The sequence below is a fragment of the Antechinus flavipes genome, chromosome 1 (genome assembly GCF_016432865.1).
Source record: "Antechinus flavipes isolate AdamAnt ecotype Samford, QLD, Australia chromosome 1, AdamAnt_v2, whole genome shotgun sequence".
NCBI lineage: Eukaryota > Metazoa > Chordata > Mammalia > Dasyuromorphia > Dasyuridae > Antechinus > Antechinus flavipes.
In genome coordinates, this window is record NC_067398.1 from 530,724,679 (window position 1) to 530,741,133 (window position 16,455).

General features: G+C 32.9%; 1 protein-coding gene across 1 annotated transcript in view; it reads left to right on the forward strand.

Moving 5' to 3' along the window:
- ZNF236 (zinc finger protein 236) overlaps nt 1-16,455 on the forward strand; it is a 208,242-nt gene that overhangs the window by 54,364 nt on the left and 137,423 nt on the right. The window contains 1 exon segment of the mRNA XM_051970545.1: nt 15,555-15,733. Coding sequence (XP_051826505.1) covers nt 15,555-15,733 — 179 coding nt within the window.

Consider the following 16,455-nt stretch of genomic DNA (forward strand, 5'->3'; position numbering starts at 1 on the left):
GGATCCATAAGAATATATACAGAGTAAGTGAAGGTAATCTGAAAATCTAACCATTAGCCTCTGGGGTACTGGGAATAGTCTTCTGTAGAAGGTGTTGTTGAACTGAGTTTTTAAGGAAATGAGGAATTATAAGAGGTACAAGCGAGGAAAAAGAATTCCAGAGAAAGATTTCAACCAGTGCCAAGAGACAAGAGATAAAATATGAAATGTCACATATTAGGAGCAGTAAATTGGTCCCTATGCCTTAAATATACAGAAGAGAGTATAGGAAGTCTAAGAAAACTAGAAAGATAGAATGAAATTAAATTGTAAAGCGCTTTAAAGGATATACAAAGATTGTTATATTTGATCCTAGAGGTAGTAGGAAAGGAAGCCTTTGGGTTTATTGAAGAGGAAGAGTGAACCTAATCTTTAAAAAAAATCATTTTGGCCAGTTAATGAATATAGTTGTGAGAGACTTGAGCAGGAGACCAATTAGAAGACTAATAAAGTAGTTCTTATCTCCCATCTTTTCCTTAAAAATTTTGAGATACTTTATCAAAAATGTTGCAAAAATCAAGGTAAATTATATTAACAGCATTCATCTCTTTTACCAATTTAATAATCTTTTCTGTTAAAAGAAGAAAAAGTAGTGTAGCTTGATGTTCTTGATGGAACCATGTTCATTCCCTCTTTTTAAAAATCTCCATATTAACAATCTTGGTGATCAGATTAAGAATTTTCTCTGGAATCAAAGTAAAGCTTACTGTCCTAGAATTTGAAGGTTCTGTTCTCTTTTTTTTTTTTTTAATATTTGGGACAGGGTCATTTTACTCTGTTCAATTTTAAGTTGTTTCCCTCATTTTCTGCCCTCATTTTCATTATTACAATCATCAACCACAAATGATAGTTCATATCTGGGCTAAGAAGTAACTTGATTTCATTTAGGGTTACTAAGTCCTTGTTTATTATTTCTTTATCTTGGTTATCAATTCTTTGTCAGAATTTTTATTCTAATATTACCAGTACAAAAGTCATTCTCCTTGGCTGAGAAAATAGCAAATTGTGGATTAAATGGCTCTGTCTAAACAAAAGCCATCTTTTTTTTTTTTGTTGTTGTTGTTGTTCTTAGCTTCTCTTATCAACCTCAGGTCATTTTGAGTTTTTGCACTAATAACACTATAGTGCTGTGCATTGTATGGTCTTACATTAAAATCTTGCTTTTATCTTCTATATATTTCTTTTAAAAAATTCTTAATTTTGTTGATGATTTCTGTGTGGATTTATGTTGATCTAATCATGCATCATGGGGCATCTAGTGTTGCATCAGATAGTATGCTAAGACTGAGGTCTAGAAAACTTATCTTCCTAAATTGAAATCTGACCTCAAATACTTACTAGCTGTGAAACCTTGGGCAAGTCACTTAACCCCGTGCCCTATTCACCTCTGTTTCCTTATCTCTCAAATGAACTGGAAAAAAGAAATGGCAAATCAATCCAGTATCTTTGCCAAGAAAAACCAAATGAATTAGGGAGAGTTGAACATGATTGAAAATGATTGAATAATAACATTCAGACATCTCATTGTACCTCCTCTTTGGAATTGTTTCCTTTTTGTCTTTAGAATTTGATTTTAAGCAAAGTCTCCTATCCCACTTATATTTCCCCTCTGTCAAATTTGAGCTCAAGGGGTCCTTTGAAATCTGCTTTCTCCAGATCTAGACTACATGTCATGCTGTGCTTGGATTTCATTTCTGTTTCTGCCATAAACTCTAAGAGGGAATGGTTACGTTCTCTTAAGATACTGGTTGTATTGCCATCCCAACAACTCCTGGCTTTTTTTGTGGGAGTCAGCTCCAGAATAGAATTTCTCCTTATTTCCTCCACATTTTGAAGGATGAAATTACTGCTAAAACATTTCAAGAAATTATCTTCTCTGCTCTTAGTTTCAGAAGATAACTGGAAAATTACATGTCCCTATCATAACAGTGTCATATGTTTGAGCCAAACTTATAATGTTTCATATACTACTCATCTATTTTTTCTTTATATCCATAGTCAAACAAAGCAAATCTAATAGTGACCATATCCCAAAATTTATTTCTCTTTCTTCACTTTGTGTCCATTACTTTTCTATCAGAAGTGGAGTAACATTTTACATCTTAGATTTTCTGAAGAAATGTTGGTTATTGCATGGATCAGAATTCTTAAAGAAATCTTTAAAAATTGTTTTTATTTACAATGTGGCTATCTTTGTATTCATTGCTCTTCTAGTTCTATTTATTTCATTCTGTCAGTTCACACTACCCAAATTTCTTTGAAATCTTAACTTTCATTTTTCCATTAGTGTACTAAGATTTCTTTAATATTCTATAATTTATCCATCATTCCCTAGTTCTCTAAAAGACAGTCTTTGGCACTCTCTTAAATATTCTTTGCTTTTTCTCCCTTTCTCACTTTCCTCCTCTCCTTACATCACAAAAATTGTCTTGCCTATAGAGCTATTTCTTTACCCTCTTAAGCATCCTCTGTTCTTCCATTTTTACTTATTGAGTTGGATATATTTTTACTCCAAATATTTGTACGTATTCTACCTGACTTTTACCTGTTTCAGATAAGAATAAGAGTCATTTGATGTCCTCTTTTCCATCTCTTTTTCCATGTTTGTATATTTTTCTTTTTATGTATTCAGATTATGAAAATTAGTAGCATCTGTTCCCTTCTTCCTCCTCGTATATAAACTAATGGATTTTTTTTTATCCTCCCTTTTCCTTCCCCTCTTAAAACCCTTAAAAGAGAATGAGTTAGCCTCTAACTCCTCTGTTTTTCTAATGTAACTCTGAAGGGATATGTTTCTTTTCTCTGTATTGGTATTAGTCCTAGGTCATTATAGAGCGTCCTCTAGTTCCTGAAGTAAATTTGCCTTTCTAGGTTTCTTCTGTTCCTTCTGTTTGTATTTTAAAATTTCTACTCACCTCTGCTGGTTTCATTAGGAATGCTTGAAAGAACTTTATTCCATTAAAATCCATTTTTCCCTTGTAAAATTATATTTAGCTTTTCAGGACATAAGTTATTCTTGGTGGTGATAGAAACATCTTGGTCTTAAGTGTTTTGGACTATGTCTCATTGGAACTTGAATTGCTTGTTTTCTGGATGCTTGTCCTGTTTTTTCCTTTGAGGGAGCTTTGGGTTTTGGATATGACATTATTGGGATTTTACTTCTTAGTGTTCTTTTAGAATGTGATTGGAGGATTCTTTCTGTCTTTTGTCCTCTGTCCTCTGCTTTTATTATATATTTTCAGTTATGATTTATTAAAATATGGTGTTCAGACTTCTAAAAGAAAAGTCCTGGCAAGTTACTTCTACCAAATTATCTCCAATTTATCCTATGATATATCTTTTTTTTTTTTAAACATAGTTGTTTACATGCTCCTTCTCACCTGCCTCCCCCCAAACTAATCTTCTTGAGAGCAGGAATTTTTTTTTTTAAAATAAAGTTTTATTGGTATTTTTATTTCTTACATCATAGTGTAACATATACTCCTATTTTCTCCCTCTAAGAAAGCTATTTCATAGTATTTTTTTTACAATAATTGATTGAATATTGAAAAAATACAAAAATATGTGTGATATGTAACATTTGTGAACCTTCTTACCTCCCTTAAAAGGATAGATTGGTGGTATCTTCTCATCTCTTTTCATGAGTCACATGTGATGTATATAATTTTGTTGTATTTATTCTGGATTTTTTTTTTTAAATGTTGCTTTCCCACTAACAATTGCAGTTACTTTGTATATTGTTTTCTTCACTTTGCCTACCTCACTCTCTGTCGGTTCATCTAGTCCTTCCATGAGTCTATGTGTTCATTACATAATTTCTTTTTATATCTTCATTTTAATAGTATTGTATTTTTTTCCAGATGTATGTAAAGTTAGTTTTCAGTGTTTGTTTTTGTAAGATTTTGATTTCTAAATTGGTCCCCCTTCCAGACAGAAAACAATTTGATAGGGTTATACATGTAAAATCATTTTTAACAAATATTCATGTTAGTCATGTTAGGAAAGAAAAATTAGAAAAAAAGGGAAAAACCATGAGGAAAAAAAGGGTGAAAATAGAATGCTTTGAGAGCCATCTGCACCCGGAAAGAAGACTGTGGGGATTGAGTGTGGATCACAACATAATAGTTTCATTTTTTTATTGTTGTTTGCTTGCATTTTGTTTTCTTTCTCAATTTTTTTTTCCTTTTTGATTTTGTGTGGGAAGAGACCACCAGTTCAAATAAATCAAGGAGATTTCTCAAAGTAAAAGCAGAAAAGAATTTTATTATGATCTTGCAAGAAAGGGTGTCTCCCTCCCAACAATCGGTCAGATAAGGAGAGGTGAGGCACAGTTAACAGATCAGAATTATATAGGGGTCTGGGTTAACACTCTCTATAGACTGGACCTTTGCCCTGATTAGTCAGGACCTCACATTCTTAAGTCATAAATGAGGGAAAACTTCTAACCCAACCACATCTTTAGGATTACCAAATTATCTTATATGGGAATTTTAATGCCAAGGTGTCCCTAACTTAATCTCACAAAGAAAAGGACTATATGATCCATTCTTTGCAAACCAAGGGACCTCTGGAGGAAAACTTGGGGCTGGGGCATAGCCGATCGTCGACCTTCATTCAATTCTTAGAACACTGTCTCCATCTTGTGAGATAGTTTTCTTGGTTCACTTTATTCAATGTGGGTTTTTTGGTACAGTGTGGTGATTGTGGAAATAATATAGAAGAATTGTACATGTTTAACATATATTGGGTTAAATGTTGTCTAGGAGAGTAAAGGGAGGGAAAAAAATTTGGAACACAGGCTTTTGCAAGGGTGAATGTTGAAAATTATGCATATGTTTTGAAAATAAAAAGCTTTAATAGAAAAAAGAATTCTTTAAAGATTCCAAAACTCTGGTCCAGGCAGTGACTAACCTCAATTCCAAAACATTGGTAAAGAACTTAATGACCAAGAAGTAATAGATTAATATTTCAGAAGAATATACATATATCTTTAGACATGGCCTATGTGGGGGCTTGTTTGTTTAAATTATTTGCTTTGTTTTATTTTATTTCAACAATATTAAAATATAGACCAGTTATTTATAGAGTACAATAGAAGATCCCATGAACACTTTATTTATTTTAAAAAGGAAAACAAAAAATAAAAACAAAGAAAATAGAATAGATTGATCCTTATTCAGATTACATTGTTTTCTCTCTGGATGGGGATGGCATTTTCCAAATCAAGTCTATTGGAACCTTGTTGGATCTTTACATTGCTTAGAAGAGCCATGCCTACCATAATTGATTATCAGACAGTCTTTCTGTCACTGTGTTGTGTTCTCTTGGAAAAATGTTCATGTAAGTCTTTCTAAACTTTTCTGAAATCAGCTTGTTCATAGAACTATATTCCATTTTATTCATAAACCATAACTTATTCCCCAAATGATGGAAATCTCCTCAATTTCTAATTTCTTGCCACCACAAAAAGAACTGGCATATTTCCCTCTTTTTTGATCTCTTTGGGATACAGACTCAGTAGTAACCCTGCTGGAACAAAAAGTATGTACAGTTTTATAGTCCGTTGAGAATAGTTTCAAATTTCTCTCCAGAATGGCTGGATCAATTAGCCACTCCAACCATAATGCATTAGTTTCCCAGTTTTCCCACATCCCTGCCAACATTTATCATTATCTTTTGCTTTCATCTTAGCCAATCTGAATAAGTGTGAGGTGGTATTTTAGAATTGTTTTAATTTGCATTTCTCTTATCTATAGTGATTCAGAGCATTTTTATTTGCCTACAAATGGCTTTTATTTCTTCATCTGATAATTCTGTTCTATCCTTTGACCATTTACACATAATTTCTTATAATGCATAATATTATATTATGTTCATGTAACTTTATATAATTATTCTTAATTGATTAGGCATCTATAATTTTTGACTAATATAAGAAGGGCTGCTATAAATATTTTGTCATATATAAGGATTTTTTTGTAGCAATGGCTTCCAATGTAAAACTTCAGAGTTGTTTTGACTTGCATATTTCTCTTTATTAAGCCTTGTGGTAGTTTTTTGTTTGTTTGTTTGTTTCTCTTTTCATAGTTATGTGAATACTATGCAATTCTTTTGAGAACTGTTTATATCCTTTGACTATCTATTGAGGAATGGCTTTTTATAATATTTGGGCTAGCTTTCTGGAGGTTTTTCAGATGGGCCTTGGCCTCAGCAGAATAGATACCATGAGAATGGTCAGGAATAGAGTCTAGAGTCTTTATTCTGGCCTAGTCTTGATCTTAGACTAGGAGAGCCTAAGGAGGATGGTCAAAAATAGAATGTCTCATTTCCAATCTTTCTCAGCCCATATATATATTATATATATACTATATAATACTAAGTACTGAGTATGTATGTGAAACTAGAGAACCATCATCTCTAATCAATTCCATCGATTTAACACTTGTTTCAAGTATGCTTCTCCAAAATTCTGATCCTCTACAGCTATTAGTCATTATGTATATCTATATATGTATATATATATTCACTATACATTTATCTTGAATCCCAAGTCTTTATCAGAGAAATTCCCATTTGACTACTTCTTCTCTTATTCTATGTACATTAGTGTTGTCTGTTTAGAAACTGTTCAGTTTAAAGTTTTCTATTTTGTTGTAAACAGCATTATGTCCCATTCAGTTTAAATAAGTTTTTCATAATCCCACTAACTTTCTTCCTTCCCTTTACTCCTAATTCTTTCTTGTTTGATAGTTTACCTTTCTCTCCTTCCCTTTCCCCCTTCCATAAAAGCTTTTTTTACTCTCTTTATTATCAATATTTCTGTTTACTTTAGATACTCTTTCTCTGATTCATAACCCCTATAATGGTTTCTTTAGCTTATCTATATTTTTCACATTTTCAAAACTTCCAAGGTATCCATTCTAGGTTTTCCCCTTTAGATCTTTCTGCCATGCCTTATAGGAATAGTTATGGATTCTCCTTTTCCACTGTGCTTTGTTTCCAGAAATAATTTGCAAGTTATTGTAGATATAGGAGAAAACAATGCCCCATGGTAGGTCCCCTTCCCTACCACTTTCTGAATTTACAGGCCACACTGTTCCATATTCTCTCTTGATTTTTTTTTTTTTTTTACATTTGCCTAAAAAACACCTCCCTGTGTCCAAGTTTTACCACTTCTCCAAGTGCCAGTTGACCCCCAGTGGTTCCAACTTCCTTTACTTCCAGGTCAGGTGAACTTTTATAGCACCAAAATCCCCTGGGGCTTATCCAACATTTAAAAAAAAAAATCTTCCCTCATGGATCGATTATGTTTTTATTCAAAAAACTTTCATTAGTGGAATTTCCATCTCTAGAGTAAGATGCTCTACTCTTACCGCCCCCTCTTCCCCCAATCTTTCCCAGCTATCTCCTTTTGTACACTTTTTTTTTTTAACTTTTCAATTTATTTTAACATTTTGAGTTGTAAATTCTTTCCCTTCTAGTCCCTCCCACACCTATTGAGGAGGCAAGTAAAACATCAATTAATTATACATAGGAAATCATGCAAAGCTTATTTCCTTATTAGCCTTTTTTTAAATCAAGAAAAATGAAGTCAGAAATTTATACCAAAGTTTGCATTCAGAGTTAATCAGTTTTCTGAAAGTGGATAGCATTTTTTCATTATGAGTCCTTTGGAATTGTTATGGATCATTTTATGCCAGTTCATATAGTTCTTAACATGTTTTATTGAAATAATCCGTTTTGTCATTTATTATAGCATAATAGTACTCCATCAACAATCATATACCACAGCTTGTTCGGCAAATCCCAAGTTAATGAATATCTCCTTGATTTCCAAATTCTTTGCCACCACAAAAAGGACTGCTATAAATATCTTTTGTACTTATAGGTCCTTTTCTTTTTTCTTTGATCTTTTTGGAGAAAGATACCTAGAAGTTCTGTTTCTGAGTCAAAGGTTATACACAGTTTCATTGCCCTTTGGGCATAGTTCCAAATTATTTTCTTGAATGATGGGACCAATGGCAGTTCATTAGTTTCCCTATTTTTTCCTTACTCTTATTCCCTTATTCCCATATCCCTTCTAGCATTTGTCATTTTGATAGAGGTATGAATTGCACTCTACTCAGTAGTTTTTTAGAGCATTTTTTCCCATTGTTAGAATTTGGAAGTATGAGACTGAGCTGGTATCATGAGGTATCTCAAAAGAATTTGTAAACTTATATCTTCTCCAAATCAAGAGGCAAAGATTGTATTATATTAACAGTAGGCTAAATCTGTATGGGGTTTTAAACAATTAATTAACATGAACAGAGATCTGAGCTGTGTTCCATAGTAGAACTCACAATTAACTAGGAGGAAGATGCCATTAAAAGGAACGAAGCTATTTATGCATAGCTAGTTCTTAATGAACATTTGATGCCATAAGGTGGACTGAATTCCTAAAGAAGTTTAGTGAGGGAATTACAATATGAGTAGGTTTTTAAAATAATATTCCATAACATTCATATACCACAATTTATTCAGCCATTCTCTAATTGATGGGCACCTAATTTCCAATTCAATTTCCAATTTTTAGTCACTACAGAGAGGGCTGCCACAAACATTCTTGCACATACAGGTCCCTTTCCCTTCTTTAAGATCTCTTTGGGATATAAGCCCAGTAGTAACACTGCTGGACCAAAGGGTATGCACACTTTGATAACTTTTTGAGCATAGTTCCAAATCGCTTTCCAGAATGGTTGGATGTATTCACAGTTCCACCAACAAATGTATCAGTGTCCCTGTTTTCCCACATCCCCTCCAACATTCAGCACTATTTTCTCGTGTCATCATAGCCAATGTGACAGATGTGTAGTGGTATCTCAGAGGTGTCTTAATTTGCATTTCTCTGATTAATAATGACTTGGAGCATCTTTTCATATGCCTAGAAATAGTTTCAATTTCTTTGTCTGAAAATTGTCTGTTCATATCCTTTGACCATTTGAGAATGGCTTGATTTTTTTATAGAGTTAATTCTCTATATATTTTGGAAATGAGGCTCTTTTATCAGAACCTTTGACTGTAAAAATGTTTTCCCAGTTTATTGCTTCTCTTCTAATCTTGTCTGCATTAGTTTTGTTTGTACAAAAGCTTTTCAATTTGATATAATCAAAATTTTCTATTTCGTGATCAATAATGATCTCTATTTCTTTGGTCATAAAATCCTTCCTCCTCCACAGTTGATCTGTTATTCTAAAGGAAGAATGTGTGTGTCTGATTTCTTTCTTTTTGTTCAGTCTTTTGATCTTGTTCAGTTATTTCATGCTGTATCACGTCACTGATTTATGTTTGGTTTATTCTATTTTTCAGGGAGTATTTATTGGGGATAAGGTTTATTACTTTCTGTTCTCAGTTATTCAGTATCTTTCAACTTCTTATCTCTTTTTATCTCTTACATAGTCCTTGTAGGAAATCCTTTTATTTTTAACTGAAAAGGAAAATATTCCTTGTTTGTAATTTTTACAGTTAAATTTACTTAATAACAGTAAAAAAAAAAAAAGGTTCTTTTTTACTGTCTTTAGATTTATAATTACTTTGTAATACTCTTAGCATTTATTGTTCCAGGCTTAGTCTGAATTGTGGCTTTATGCTAGGTCCAGGATCCTTCCCTCACCCCATCATCCTTTTCATTTTTGGTGGATTAGATATCTCTACTTGAACTTGCCTTTTGAATTATAATAGATCTTGAATTATTTTTTAATTATAATAGATCTTGAATTATCTTCCACTTGGTTTTTTGGGTTTTTGGGATTCAGAGCACTTGATCTAAAAGGCCCTTTTTTAGCAATGAAGACCAAATGTTAAGGTTTTCACAGCCTTATTTGGAATGTCATAGTCTGGGTACTATAGCCTATTGCTTCCTTCAGCTGCTCCTGGGCACTTTCAAGATCACAAAATTGGAGTTTTTCTCAGGATAGCTATCTTGTCTTTTTGCCATTGAACATAAAACCTTGCAGGCCATATAGGTCTCTGATTAGTTTTTGGTTGTGTGATAGATAATTCTGGCTTTGTTGATGTCGGTTTTTAAAATTTCCCTTGCACTCCTGTTAATCTTAGGTTCTAGTTTAGAAGGAGTCATGTGCTTTGCTTTCTCATTAGATTTCTTGATCATTATTCTTTAATAATCTAGAATGTTTTCCTAAATTAAACTTATGGGAGTTTAGCAGGATACCTTCATCCTTTAGACATTCATGTTGGCTGGAAGTTCTTTTTATCTAAGTTATGTGTGTATACATTTATAAGCATTTGAGTTGAAGGGTTTGATCTCTTTACACACTTCCCAAATAATTATTTTCGCTTTTGCATCTCTTACTTAAATAAGCAAGAAGAATAACAGCCTGATCCCCCTACTGGCTTTAGTTTATTACACGAAACTCTCAATATTTGGCAGTACTTTTTGGTTTCCTTCTAGCATTATCACTTGGCCTAAGTAAATAACCAGAAACATTGAATAGAAAACTGTTTCTATAAATCTTGGGAGGTTTTCTATAATATTTTAGATACATGTCCTTGGAAGGTGACTGACCTTTTTATGGCTCTTATGAAATTAATTAATAGTTCATTCATTATATCTGACCAGTGAATGATCAGCTACTAAAGTCTTCTTATCTTGTGTTCCTTACTGGAAGATTTCTTATGTAATAGCTTCTGTGATTATATCGCATCTTTCTTTGGGTGACAAGTAGGTGTTGAGGAAGAGCCTCCATTCTGTTTTTTAAACCCTTGAGATATTGCTATTCTTTTTTGTCCCTGTATCTTGTAACTGTCTTCTACCCTGGGCAAGAGTCTAGTCTCTTAGATTATTATTCTTTTCATCGATACATAATTTATATTTTCTTGAGAAGGACTTAATTTCTCTCTAGATCTCGGAATCCAAGTATCTCTAGAGGTCCTTCCCTTTGACCTTTAGAAGGGAGATTAGCCTACAAGTAAAACATAAGACAAGTCAGTCATTCAGTTGTGACAGAAATGCATATATCCTAAACAAAATGCAAGTCATTATACATTGTCTTTTACTCTCCACGGTGGTTGAGATTTTCACCCTTGCTTTAAGGGAAAATTTTGTTTTGTTTTGTTTTTTCCCTTTGCTCCATTCCTGGGAGTGGGGAGACATAAAGAAAAAGAAAACCCTTGTAACAAATAAGTGGAATAAAAAAACCCAAATTCTCATATTGGTCATGTTTAAAAATGTATTTTCCTACATGTTTGTCTGTTACCTCTCTGGCAGGAATTAGATATATTCTTCCTCTTTGATCTTTGACTGATCTTTGCATTGATCATTTTTTTTTTTAAGCCTTAAAAAAAATGCTACTTTTTTAAAAAAATAATATTGATGTTAACAATCTAAATTATTCTCTTGGTTTTACTAATCTTACTCTGTATTAACCCCTACAGTCTTCCCAGATTTCGCTGAAGCTGGATGTTATTTCATTAAGTTCATATACTATAATTTGTTCAGCAATTCCCCAGTTGACTGATGATCCTCTTGGTTTCTAGTTTTTTCTATAACGTCCTTCTAGAGGCCCCATGTTGGGTGCCAAAATCTAATGTCCAGACTAACTCTCTGGAGGGTCTCTGGATGAGCTTTGGTCTTAGGTGGAGGAGGGAATGAAGGCAGGAGAACCACTAGGAGGATCTCTGTTTCTGCCTCTGTCTTCTGTGTCTCTGTCTGAGTCTGAGTCTGAATCTGAAATGGAGCTCTCATTTCCAGTCCTCTCAGCCCTTAAATGCCTCAGTCTTATTACATCATTGTATCATCCTAAATATATGCCTGCTAGAGTGATTACATCATTATATCACATTAAGTATATGTGAATTAGAGAACCATTCTCTCATCAATCATACTGAATAAACACCTTGCTGTAAGTATCCTTCCTTCAAGTAGAACATAGGTGCTCATGTCCTCTCTGACTTCCCACGGAGGGAGGTGAGAAATTCCATAGGGAAAATGGGGAGCCAAAGCAGATATTTTTAGCAGGTTTCTTCTGGGCTGAAAGGTCTTATACCTCACTCAATTCCCCCACTCTTTGCGGCCCTCTACAGTTTTCTACCATACAGAGAACTTTTATAAATATTTTAGTACATAAAGAATTTTCCCCTTTCTTTGATCTCTTTGAGGTATAGGCTTGCAGTGGTATTGTAGGGTCAGAGGGTATTCAGAGTTGAATAGCTTTTTGGACCTACTTCCAAATTGCTTTTCAGCATGGCTGAACCAAGAATGCATCAATTTTCCTGTTCATCCACAACCTCTCCAATATTAGTCATTTTCCTGTTTTGTTGAGGGACTTGAGTAGAGATAACTTTGCTAGTGTGATTTAGAGTGTGAAGTGTAACCTCAATGTTGCTTTAATTTGTACTTCTTCATATTTCTACACATTGTATTTCTTCTTGACCACTTTTGGAAATACCTTTTACACTAACATATTTAAATTAGTTCCCATATTTTAGAAATGAAACCTTTATTAGATAGCTTTGTTGAAGGGATTTTTCCTCCTCATTTAACTCATTCTTTTTTAAACTAAACATTGGTTTAATTGCATGAAGCCTTTTATATTTTATGTATTTCCTTCCATTTTATTCTCTTAATACATTTTCATCCTTTTTTTTACATATGAGAGCAGTATGAAAGAGGAATGTTTGTCAGCACCAGTCCTCTCTGCTTAATGCAGACTGCTTTTATTCCCTTGCCCCTCTTTTCTCCCTATCACTAAATAGAAATCATAAGTTTCTTTTACTCTTTTTTTCTTTAAATCCATTCATCACTATTCTCCCTTTGAGGTTTGTTTTACTTATAACTAATCTCTCCCTGGGTCTGCTCTCTCGACATTCCTTTTCATTCCTCCTTTTTCTTCATGGTTTCCCGCATGAATTGAATGCATTTCTACACCAAAGTTTTCCCTCTTTATTTGCCTTCTTGCCAGTTCAGATTAAAGTGAGTTTCAAGTGTTTCTTGCTTCCCTACCCCTTTCTCATTCCTATACACTTACATATACACACACTCTCTCACACACATACACGTTTCTGGTTTTGCCTATTTATATAATTCCTCATTTCCAATTCTTTTTTAATTTACTATATCCTTTCCCTCCCTTTCCTCTTTTTAATATCATGAAAACTTGAGGAAAAAACATTTTCCTAGGCATCTTTTCTTATTTGACTCCTCCTCCTCTGACTTATCATGAAATTTTGCTTCTTAACAGCTATATCTATCTACCTTTCTCTTTAAGCTTACCTTCTATTAGCATGCAAATACTTCATCCATTTAAAGTCTTTTCTAATTGCACATTTACATATATATATATATATATATACACATACACTTTTTAATGTTTCTCTATAACCTTATGTTTGTATTTCAGAGTTTGTATTTCTCAGTTGTTTTCTTTTCATCAGGAATGCTTAGAAAAATTTTCTGTTTCATAAAATTCATTTTTTCCTGTAAAAGTATACAAAGTTTCTGGGTAAATTTATCTTGGTTGTAAGCCTCTGTCTTTAATCATATGGAATATCATATTATATATTCTCCTTTACATTTGTATATGATAAATCTTACGTGATTATAACTGTGGCTCTTCAGTATTTGTAATTTTCTTTTCTTTCTACTTGCTATGTTTTTTCTTTGACTTCTTAACTCCAGATTTTTAGTGTCACTGTTGAGAGTTTTCATTTTGGGGTTTCTTTTATTTATAAATTATCCTCAGTATCTAGTGGATTTAGTTTTCATTTATGATTTCTTGAAACTTGAATTCTTGTTGGTTTTTTTGGGGTGGGGGGGGTGGAATCATGTCTTTTAATTAGTTCAGTGATTCTTAAATTAGATTTGTTTTCCAAGTGAGTCAGTTCCAATATGAAATACCTAATATCTTTTTTCCCCTAGTCTTTTTGTAGAGGGCAGGAACTCTGAAAAAGTATACTTAAGGCTCAGTATAATTGATTTAATCCTACAACAAGATATTAACTCAGTGGAATTGATGAGATAATTGGTTATCCCAGTGATATAATGATTGGCTTATACATGATATGATGAATTGATTTAATTGTAATAGCATATAAAAGGTCAGAGCCAGACCTAAGGAGAGATTGAGATGTGCAGATCTGACTGGCTGACTGACTAACTGACTGATTGACTGACTGATACTGCTGCCACAGACTGTAAGATTGAAGGAGACAGGACAGCTACCACAAGGATCTTTGTCTTCTAGTCTGTCCTTGACTCCGTTCTTGAGTCTATGTCTGAATTCCAAGAGCTTGAGCTTCAGCTTCCAGTCCTCTGTCTTCTCTATCTCCTAAGTACATTATCATAGGTGTCAATCTTGTAGGTGTCAACTTGCAAAACTATACTAAGTACATGTAAATTAGAGAATGATTATCTTAATTCCACTGAGTTAACACTTTGTTATAAGATTACTTGTTTCAAGTACATTTGGCCTTCTACATCTTTTGACTTTATTTAAAATTTTTTAAAGAGCTATGGATTCATTACCTTCTGTTTTGTCTATCCTAATTTTTAGGGCATTTTATATTTTACTTGGGTAAGATTTTATACCTTTTAGTGCTACACTATTAATTTTCATTTCCAAATTACTCTCCTCCGTAGTCCATTTCCTTTGCAGATATTTCCCTTTTTGCTTTCATTTCACTTGTAATGTTTTTAAATTCCTGTATTCTACTAATTCCAATTTTATGTGCAAGCTGTGTTATTTTTGAAGCTTTGCTTATATAGATGTTTTGGATATTTTTTTTTCTTTTTGTTTTTTAGTTTTTTCCTGAGGCATTTGGGATTAAGTGACTTGCCCAGGGTTACACAGCTAGGAAGTGTTGAGTGTCCGAGGTCAGAGTTGAATTTAGGTTCTCCTGACTTCAAGGCTGGTGCTTTACCCACTGCGCCACCTAACTGCCCCCATGTTAGTTATTCTTTCAAGTTTGTGCTTGGCTATCCATGACACCTTAATAACCCCTTATCTTTTTGTTGTTATTTGTGTGTTTGCTCATTCTTTCAATAAATTGTTCTGGGTAATCCAGAGTTGCATAGCTGTGACGATACGTTATTTGGTGAAATTAAATGAAATGCATCTTAAGCATTTTGTAAAGTTTAATGTATTATATGTGTCAGTTATTGTTACTATTATTATTCATCATTATATTATTATGTATGCTTAACAGTGTCTTAATCAAAGTAGGCACTTAGTGGATTGAACAAATTCTAGATGAAAAACACCTGTAGTCAGCTTATCTAAATTCTTCCTTTTGATGAAAACTAAATCAGAGAGAGATTAAGTGACTTGCCTGTGATCAAACAAGTATTAAGCAGCCAAGTTGGAATTGAATTAATTTGAATCAAAGTAATAAATTAATTCTTAAATAATTTAATCAAAATTATATGATTTAACAAAGAGAAATCATTTATATGGATAAGATCTTGATTATTGCCAAATTTTATCTTGATTATTGACAAATTTTTATTTTTAATTTTATAGAATCTTATCTGTTCTGAATGTGGGGATGAATTTACTCTTCAGAGCCAATTGTCAATACACATGGAAGAACACCGGCAAGAATTAGTTGGGAACCGAATTTATGCTTGTAAATCTTGCAAGAAAGAGTTTGAGAGTTCTTCACAACTCAAGGAACACATGAAAACTCATTACAAAATAAGGTAGGAATTTTATGTTTGCTTCAGGAAAGAACTGTACAGTAAATTAAAAGTAAGCTATTTTATCAAGGGAATTAATGGGGGGAAAAATGCAAAGGAAGATAGCCCAGCCATACCAAATCTAAAACTATATTATAAAGACACAATCATCAAAACTGTTTAGTACTAGTACATGACTAGAGTAATCTACCATTTGATAAAACCTAAGGTTATAGCTACTGTTTGACAAAAACTGCTGGGAAAGCTAGAAAATAGTATGGTAGACATTAAACATAAATCAACATCTTATACCATATACCAAGATATGTTCAAAATGAATATATGATTTAGACAAAAAATTTTTGAAGAGCAAGGAATAGCTTACTTGTCAGATCTATGGAGAAGGTAAGAGTTTATGATCAAGGAACAGAATATTAGGCAATGTGAAATGGATAATTTTTATTATATTAACTTAAAGAGTTTATGTACAAGGAAAGATAATACAACAAAGATTAGAAGGCAAGCAGAAAGTTGGCAAACAATTTTTATAACCAGTGTTTTTGATAAAGGTTTTATTTCTAAAATATGTAGAGATCACAATCATAAGAGTAGAAATCATTGCCCAGTAATAAATGGTCAAAGGATTTGAACAGGCAGTTTTCAGATGAAGACATTAAAGTTATCTACATATATGAAGAAATATTCCAAATCACTGTTGATTAGAGAAATGCAAATTAAAACAACTC